The 9,368-nt window shown below is 38.1% G+C and overlaps 1 protein-coding gene across 1 annotated transcript; it reads left to right on the forward strand.

Annotated features, from left to right (window-relative positions):
• Positions 1-795: 795 nt before the first annotated feature.
• Positions 796-8,687, forward strand: LOC145391632 (uncharacterized). Its single transcript, XM_080266173.1, has 8 exons — positions 796-910; positions 1,991-2,113; positions 2,347-2,526; positions 3,014-3,144; positions 3,889-4,031; positions 4,662-4,859; positions 5,391-5,525; positions 5,798-8,687. Exons 2-8 carry the CDS (start codon positions 2,003-2,005, stop codon positions 5,983-5,985), a joined length of 1,086 nt encoding a protein of 361 aa, XP_080122299.1. The 5' UTR covers positions 796-910; positions 1,991-2,002; the 3' UTR covers positions 5,986-8,687.
• Positions 8,688-9,368: the final 681 nt, after the last annotated feature.

Here is a 9,368-nt window from a genome sequence, read left to right on the forward strand (position 1 = left end):
AATATCATCCTTTATCCATAGTGCAGAGGGAAACTAATAAAGCAGCTACAATATATGGGTAGCAGTGGAACTTCACTTGGTCAGTTTTCCATATTGTCAAGTTAGAAAAACAAAAAAAATAACTGGCTGTACCATTTGCCTTCCAATTATATAGTTGATAATAAGATAGCATTCAGTCAAACTTGTATGTATGCCAAAAAATAAATAAAACACTTCAAACTTAAATCTTTACATTCCACTATCATGAAAAGAGTGTAAATAAGCTTCAGGATATACCAGAAAATATGTGTTAAGGAAAGTCAGGTATCAAACATAGCCACCATTAGGGTCGTTACAGGTTAGAATGCTTAAGCTGTGCGTTTATCTAACACAACCCCCCGAGTCCTTCATTTAGCGCTGTTGACGAGGCTATTTATATCTCGGTTTCGCTCCTGTGGTAAGTAAAAGATAATGATGCATTCAGTATTGAGCTCCTACTACAGATAGTAGATGTTTAAAGTTTTACAGTTAGAGGAGCCTGAAGTAATGCTACAAATTAGCTGAAACAAAATGAAAAATACACGATGTTGATCACTTGACATTTCCCCCAAGAAAGTAGGGAGAGGGAGCGGAGATGCCAAGTTATTGTTCAGTTTATTTACAATAGCTTCTGACCTCTAGGGACAAGAAATCTGGCTGTATTTTGGAAAATTTTACAAAAATCTAGTAAAATTCAAGAGATTTTTAATGATAATCTGGAATGTTATGAGTTAAGCTACATCCTAGCCATTTTCTTCAGCAAGGTTAGCGATATTAGCGAACGTGGAAAAGGCAACTGTGTGGGAGGGTCGTGTTGTCATTATCGCTTTCATATATTTGTTGTTGAGTTGTAGGGACGTGTACGTGCTGATTACTTTCTTGCGTGAGCGCTGTAAGTATAGGGTCAGTGTTACACGCTGTTTATCACGTAAGGGTTACGTGGAAATTTGTACAGCCTGACTTCCTCTGGCCTTGTGAGATTGTCATGTCAAACTTTACCACGGGGTCCATTCAGGATCAACCCATTCAGTACGATGACACCTGATGATTAAGTCAACTTCTGATTGATGTTTAACAGCAAATGAGTTATGAAGCCTGTACTGAACCCCTCCTGGTCTGTAAGTCAATAAATATTTAACAGAAGCCACAACTAGAATTATTTTGAACTTTGTTGATATCAGCGTTTGACAACATTGTCTTCTATGACACTTCTGCAAATTACCTGTACATCTTTCCTCCCCATGGGATCATTAATCCCCCTTGGGTGGTCATTAATATCCGCAGGGGCCATTTGCAGTAGAAGTGTTGTTGAAGATAAGTGGGTAGTTATTAAGTTTCAGCCCCTTCCCCTCAAAAAGAAAGGAGGGTTGTTTTTTTTTCACACTTTCAGTCAAATTAAAGGGGTCTACACTGTGACTTTTGGAGTGCAAATGCTTCATTTATTTCATAATGAATGAGGAAGAGGGGATTATTCAACTCTGCCATGTCCGTTATCATGTCTGCAGTTAAATAACCTAACCGTACTTATCCTACTGGTAATTTAATGTGCATGCAAAAGTTGACAGAGACAAGAGTTATGGAATGCCTCTCCCCACCTTATTTGGTAGTAAACAAACCATTTGCACTGGAAAAGTCATAGAGAAGAGCCTCTGTCATAAAGCACATTGATAATTTCTTGTGAATTTTTGTGCCAAAAGTTAAATATTGTCTTAATGACATGTTACAAGTGACCCTAGGGGGTATTAATAATCATCCAAGTGGGACTAATGAACCCATGAGGAGGAGATAATATGGTATAGTTCACTTGGTATACAAAATAAGAATGTAGGACCTTTTTTCGTTTCTAAGCGTTCTTTCATTTATAAGATCGCTGAGTTCCTTTTTCTCATTATACAATAAATTTTTGCACCTACTCCAACAGTGCTTTACTCTTTATAGTTTTATGTGTCATTGTGTATCATCCTCATTACAGGGCAGTGGTGACATGACAATGTTGGTGGCAGAGCGTAAGCAGCAGGTGCCGGAGCTGCCATCGGTTCAGTTCACCTTGGATAACCTGCATCAGCGACAGAGGAGCATCATGGACAAGGACCAGGTTAGGGCCAGACTGCCTCAGTGTTGTCTGTAACTCTTTTTCTATGACAAAGGATCGTGTATAGATAAAAACATCAGTCAACCTATACCTATATGAGGAGCTAGAGGGTAGCAAAGAAGTATCCCAGTTCATTGTTGTTATGTATTATTGTTTGGTATACATGGAAATCATGTTCAACCCTATTTTTCGCCAGCTGCCTTGTCCATGTGTTATAAAGATGCCGCACTCGTCAGGTTACAAGACGGGTCATCCAGTATCTAAGTGAGAAACTGAAAGGCAGCAAAGAGCCTTCCCTCACCTCAGCAGAGTATGAAGTTGTGGGAAGCTCTGCAGAGAACCTGGTCACCTGCAAGGCAGATGATTGGGACATTCTCCTCATTCTTGGGGCACCTTACACACCTGCTTATTTCAAGGTCAGCCATTTAGTCATCCCTGTTAATTTATGAACAGTAAAAGTACAGTATAGTTTTAATATTTGATAATAAATACAACTCCTTTTCCCACCAAAAAAGACAGTTTTCTCCTCACCCGTAAAATAAAGTGTTCTCATTACCCATGGACAATTTCTTTGCATCAAGGTCAGTCCCTCACTTGCATACATCTTTCATCTGTCTTTTTATCTCTTCCTTGTTGCATATTTACGGTTTATTTAAGGCGGTTATGTCAGAAGCACCTCCAGTCCTTTATGTCACCACTGACTTCTGCTCTCCACAACCCCTGCAAGGTACCCTTTCTCCTCAGTTCTTCCACTCCATTTGTTTTATTTTGTTTTCATCAGTTGTATTGGGATAATTGTTATCATCATTATCATTCAAGCTTCTTTCCCACTGAAGAATGGTGTGAGGTGGGTAATTGACACAGCATGTATGATAAATAACTTCATTGATGAAAATATTTCAGTCATCGTATGATGCCCATGGCCGACACTACCTCAAGTGGAATGGCACCAAATGGAAGGGCTCAAGACCTCGCTTTGTGGACATCAGTAATCAGCTCTGCCCAGCACATTTGCGCACTGCTATAAACACTTGGTGAGCTGGATTATATTTTTCTCAAAAAATAAAAAATATAAAAACAGACAGCCAGATATGCCAACAGTATTACATGAACATGATGATGATGGATATTAGGTTTCTCAACAGTATGTAAAAAAAAAAATACCTGGTAAATTTTGAAAAAAGTGGAATATAAACCAGTCCTTACTATAAGCCAGGGATGTGTCTCAAGATATCCCTGTTTTTTCCAAGCCATAGATACAGTACTGTAAATTGAAACTTTAGCCCCTTCTTCCCGAGGGCATCTTTTTCACTTAGTTTAAGCTGCCATTACATTGTTTCATCCACTTAAATTCACTCACGGTGAAGGTGTTGGTGAAGGTTGCATTCATTCACTTCAGTGTGAGAAGTATTTTTATAGCTGAATATAATCGTCTGAAGATAACAAAATAACATGAAAAGATGTCATAGTAAAAAAAAAAAAAAAATAGTAAAAGGAATTAAAAATAAGGTCTGAGTAAACTCTTAATACCAGAAACATAAAGATACCTTAAACATTTTTTATAACAAGTTTTTATCATTGTAAAAGGGCTCAGATGGATTGACATTTTTTAATTATTAATCCACAAATATTTTTATACATTTTCGTATCAGTGCTGATGATAGCTCTCCCTCTGTAGTGATTCTCTTTCCTTTTTTTTCATGATTCCCACCGCATCCTGTCCTTTGGTGGGGAAAAAAGAGCAGGATGATGAATAGTAACCCTAGGCATTTTTTCAGTGTAAAAAGTGCTCTGGAAGGTGCGAACATCTCTGGACTGACAGTGAAGAAGGTGCTCATGTGGAAGCAGGCTGTGCGAACAATAATAAAGGACTCTATGAATTCCTCGAAATTTACAGTTGATATCATCCCACAGATCCGAGGTGAGTGCACTTGATTACTGTATTTTTACGATTTTTGTGTGACTGGTGTGTGTGAATCTTTTATGTACATAAAAAAAAGTAGAAGCAGCCACTCTCATTTTACCATCAGGGTGTAGAATCCTGAGGCCAGCCTACTGTAGTCCAGTTCATTTAAAGTTAGATGTCCAGTAGATACCCCTTTTATTCCCTTTGGTGGCATTTCATGACTGAAAAACCTCCACCTGGAATTACATTACTTGGACATCCATGAGAAATGAGTATCTGCATATGAAAGAAGCCCTGAAAGATGGCTCCCACAGCATAATTTATCTGTGTAATGGCCTGAAGACTCTTTGTAGTGCCCCAAAACTTCACCAGACAATAGAGTCACCATGTCTAAAGTGTATTTTCGAATTAGTTCATGACACATATTAAATTATCCTAAAATGCACCATAAACTAGTTTATTTTGGTATGGTATATTCATTCCTGAAAAAGTGATGCAAGCAGTGTTGACTGTTTTTCTTATTAAAAGATCCCTTGTCATCAAACAGCAAAATCAATTGAAAAGTGTGCATAGGGAATGGATTTTGGAGTGAGAGGGAATAGAAACTCTCAGCATTGTACAGGATATACTTTTGCATTGATACAGGTGACAAATGGAGTAAAGTGGAAGGAGTTGCCGCATTCAACAGCTTGCATCCTGAGATTCAGTCTGCAATAACCAATCTAGAAGCAGCGGGGAAGTCAGCCATCCTATTCTCCCTCTTTGCCGCCCCAGCCACCGCTCCCATCCTATTCACCACCAGCTATGCCCTCCTTGAAAGGGAGTTCTTCTCCAAAAATGAAAGTAAGTTTTGTACATTTATATTCTCCTTCAGCAAGAGTAGTACCAGTAGTAGTAGTTGTTGTAGCCCCAGTTTAATCTGAAATGTGAATGCAGTGGACTGGAGACTGAAGTTGCACCCTTTATGCAGTTCTCCATTTTCCTGTCGGGGATAGAGAGATATTTTAGGGGTGTTTGTATAACTGGCCATTGGAGCTGCTTGATTATATCAGTGCCGCCACTTAATGGTGTCTCTTACCAGCCAGACGGTGTAATATTCACTTCATTCTTGCTGGTACCGGATGATTTTATTCTGTTTATTAGAAGGATCTGAAATGAAGATAATTCAGGGAGTATGTAAATCCTTAAGTTCAGAAAGTTGCAGCTAAACTGGTCAAAATAGCAAAATAATAGCAAAACCGAAGAAATGCTGATCAGTAAGTTTGCACTGTAAAGCAACTTTATGTTCCAAAGTCTCCCAGCTGTTTCCTTGTAGCTGTTTCTGTACAGTGTGGGAAGCAAGACAATAGTTTTATAGAATGTTCTTTTGTCCAGATTTGCGCAATATCCTCCTGCTTGCCAAGATGATCCTGACTGGCCATCGTTGGAAAGACAAGTATGGCTTGAAGTCTGCCCACCTCAAGAGGATTGTCCTCGCAAATATTTCCACCCTGTCACACCACTCACCCTGTAGGTTCATAAGTTAAACCTTTTTCATTTTTTATGTCTCAATGTGGAGGTTCCTACACTGTTGTAGGCCTATGCTGTTGGTAGTTGTCCCATTTTCATGCCTTCTCTCTTCTTGTTTCATAATTCCTCACCCATTTTCGTTTAAGAGTAAGGATCTGGTGGAAGGTGGGGGTGGGAAAGAAAAATGATTCATACAAGCATGCAACACTTATTTACAGTTACTTGTTTCAGTTTTGTGAGCTTTGTTTGTTTGTTTGTGTTTATAATCACAGACTCAGGGATGCAGCTGTTATTGAGCCTGGTGGTGAGACAGCTACGTGAGGGTTCTCTGGATGGCTTCCTGGACCTTCACTCTGACTTGATGTGGCACAAGACTGAGGAGGAGTGTGAACTGCTCGCCCAGACTGTGGCTGATGTTCTCACCACACTAGACCCAACATTCTTCCCAAACTACCTGTGAAGTGGTTTGCTCAGCAGACTTTGGAGTAATCCTGTTGCTGTGTTCCCAACCCCTTGAGTGTGAGGATGTCATTTATGTTTTATTCTTTCTACTGCCAGATTATTTTTTTCATCTGAGGAATGACCCTTTCATAGAGAAGGGGTTAGAAACAGCCTTTATTATCCCCCTAACTGAGTGGTCTCTTTGAAGTTGAATAAAAACAGCAGTACCTCGGTCCCTCCAACAGGAGATAAACATGACAACCACCTCCAGGCTACTTTGTCCTCGCATACATCACTCACTCTCTCTAACAGTGCTCTTCGTCTTCCTTCTCCTCACCAATTTACCACCCCATCTGTCATTAGCTAGAATAAAGTAAAATATACATCCTCAGGCTGAATGGGTTATAACTAATAAGAAGTTGTGGATGTGTGAATGTAATCCCGCAGTTTGTGACAAACATTTACTGCAGTTGTGAACATTATACATGGATACTTCTGTGTCTGTAAGAGAGTATAGTGGATAAAACACATTTATTACTGCTTCGGAGATGAAATTATCATAAAAAATACAGAATTCCGACCTCAGTTTTAACTGCCTCAATTCAGTGATGTGTTTGTTTCATTCTTGCTGTCTCCAGATGATTTTACAGAGTTCAGAATAGAATGGTCACTGAAGGCTATTTCTGACCCCTTCAGTTCAGAGTCTAAACTGAATAAAAACATCTGGAGGTACCAAGAATAAAACTGAACATGGCATTAGATGGAAAGGTTTAATATTATAGTCATTGGTCCCAAAGAATCAGTCCTCTGCTTGTTTTATTATGTTTCTGTTACTAATATGGCCTTCAGATGCTTTCGGGGATGAAGATATATTCAGCACGTTAGGTCAGTTACTGGATTATAATGAGAGTTCAACGCAGTTCATGTTATACAATCATTTTATCTGAAAATAGATCTTAGCAGCTTTATGGTAGTATATATTTGAGGTTGATTTTGTTTCTTAACTGAACTTAGCCACGGGAGATATATGGCAATATTCATATTATGATTGTGCTGTAGTTTAATAGTGCTCAGGTTTTTTGTTCGTTTATTCATGATGTCTGCTTTTACTCATTACACCTATTTGAATAATACCCATATATAGATTATGTAATCAGTCCTCACATATAGTCTTGGATGTGTGCAGACAGAATGCTATGTTTAAGCGAGTCATCCTTTTTGTTCATGATTGAGGGGGTTAAAAATACAAAAAACACTCATTTCTGACTTCAAAGCAGCTTTATAATGATCCACAAGCAGCTTTCTTTAATAAGAATGTTAGTTCATCAGCAGCAACTTTAAACATTGGCTACAGCATATGTATACTTCTTATCTACAAATTAACAGCGCATTATTAGTACAGTACAGTATTATTGAATGTACGTTTATCGGAGGTAATTGATACTGCACTTCTGTCTCAAGCCTTCTGTGGATTGCAGTGCATTATTACCGATGTGATATTCACGTACCTGGCTTGGGTATAGTGCCACTGATGGCAGATTTATGCTTTAGTAATAATTTATCTTTGTTTTAAGAGACAAGTGCTATCACGATCAAAAGTTTGCCAACAGTTGCCTGTCAGCTGTGGATATAAGATGTTACATGAAAATTTTGTATGTAGGAAAGATAACAGTGTGAAGTAAGCAACAGAGAAGTATTAAGGAAGGGTATTATCTTGCACCCAAGGAGGAATGGGAAATGTTCATAAATGTAATGCTGGCAGGGGATTTATCACTGAAACTTTGCTCTTGATGGTATAATAGCAGTGGAAAGACAGGAAATATACCAAGTTAACATTTCCACTATGAGGTCAACCTGCCAATCTGAATCAAATCATATTGTAACAAAAATTAGATTAATGAAGATTATATTTAACTTTACATTACAAGGGGGTTCTCCTAATCTGAGTGAAGTCTGATGGCAGAATTAGATTATACAAAAATCATCATCATCATCATCCTGACCTCCTTTCTCACCATTAAAATTTTATTAACGTTGATAAAGTATGTATCCTGCTGTACCAGAAATAGCTGTTATACAACCATTAGATAATTATATAGAAGTCAGAAATTTAGTCTTTCAGTTAAGGATATGCTCTATGGAATCGTTTTGTTTTGTATCATTTTTCAAGGCTTCAGAATGCTTGCATGTATTGGCCTTGGTCACCTAATGGCGGCTCTCCATGGTGCAATATATATTTCGAAAAAAAGCTGAACTCCTTGTAATCAGCAGTTGACATTTGTGGGTTGATTATTTATGTGGTGTGTTTTGGGTGTAAAATTTTCAGTTGCTATTGATTTTTCATCATTTGATGTCATTACATACACTATTTCAAGAAGAGCTGTAGTTCTATTGTTTGTACCAGACAGAATATGTGGTGTATGCAGCTCCTTCCATAAAAGTATATGATTTGAGGTGAGGATGGTGCCAAATAAAATATGTAAATTAGCTGAAGGAAAACACTTTTTTCTATATCGGTAGAAAATGAAATGGACACTATGCTTCTCTTTGTTACAGTTTTTAATATTGTACTGATTTCTGTATTTTAACATTTGGAAGTTACATTGGAAATTTTGTTGTAGGGTTAAATATATTTTTGTACTTTAAGGAAATACTGTACTTGTGCACTTTGTTCTGAAGTATGAGATATATGATGTAGTTACAGAGATATATATAACAATGAGAAGGTGGATAACACATTGTTCTTTGATTCCATAAAGGAAAAGTTTGCTAAGAAAGAAAAAATCCAAGGCTCTTAATAGTGCCATCAGAAATAGTAAGTAAATATCCTGTAAGTTTTCAATAGTTGGGATCATAATCATCATCATCTTCCTGACCCTTTTATCCCAATATGAATATGGGATGAGCTAGGATCCAAAAGCAGGGAAGTAGAAAGTACAAAAATTGATAGAGCTCTCAGCATTGCGCCCAGTGAAAGTATCCACTTTTTTTTTCTCTAATATTATCAGTATTTCTAGAATTCTGAATTGTGAAAAATCTCTATTGTGTAAGATTGAAGTAACAACCCCAGTCCATGCACTCTATGTAGTGCTGCTTTCGGCGGACTGCCATTTCCTTTCTTCCTTCTTTCCTCTTCTGTCTTTCTTTCCTTCATTCTATCCTCTTCTGTCTACAGGTGATACTACACTGAGTGACAAGCCAAATTGTTTCCCGTACACCAGCAAACCATTTACTATGCTGGGTGATAACCATATAACATTTTGGCACCTGGTGGTTTAGTGGGTAATGAAGGCACTCCAGTTGGATTGAGCCGGTGCAGGTTTATATCCAAGGGGTGGTTGGGGTTTGTTGCTCATGTAATGCCACTCATCTTAAATGTCAAGACCAGCTTGCCTAGCCCTG

Source organism: Coenobita brevimanus, chromosome 19, assembly GCF_032717465.1.
Source record: "Coenobita brevimanus isolate Jiangsu-jjx chromosome 19, ASM3271746v2, whole genome shotgun sequence".
Classification (NCBI taxonomy): domain Eukaryota; kingdom Metazoa; phylum Arthropoda; class Malacostraca; order Decapoda; family Coenobitidae; genus Coenobita; species Coenobita brevimanus.

What these genes read in the sequence shown, in the direction of transcription:
- LOC145391632 (XM_080266173.1), top strand. Translation starts at nt 2,003, where the DNA reads ATGACAATGTTGGTGGCAGAGCGTAAGCAGCAGGTGCCGGAGCTGCCA. An exon ending in ACACACCTGCTTATTTCAAG is followed by an intron (nt 2,527 to 3,013) that starts GTCAGCCATTTA and finishes AAAATATTTCAG; the next exon opens with TCATCGTATGATGCCCATGG. An exon ending in CGCACTGCTATAAACACTTG is followed by an intron (nt 3,145 to 3,888) that starts GTGAGCTGGATT and finishes GCATTTTTTCAG; the next exon opens with TGTAAAAAGTGCTCTGGAAG.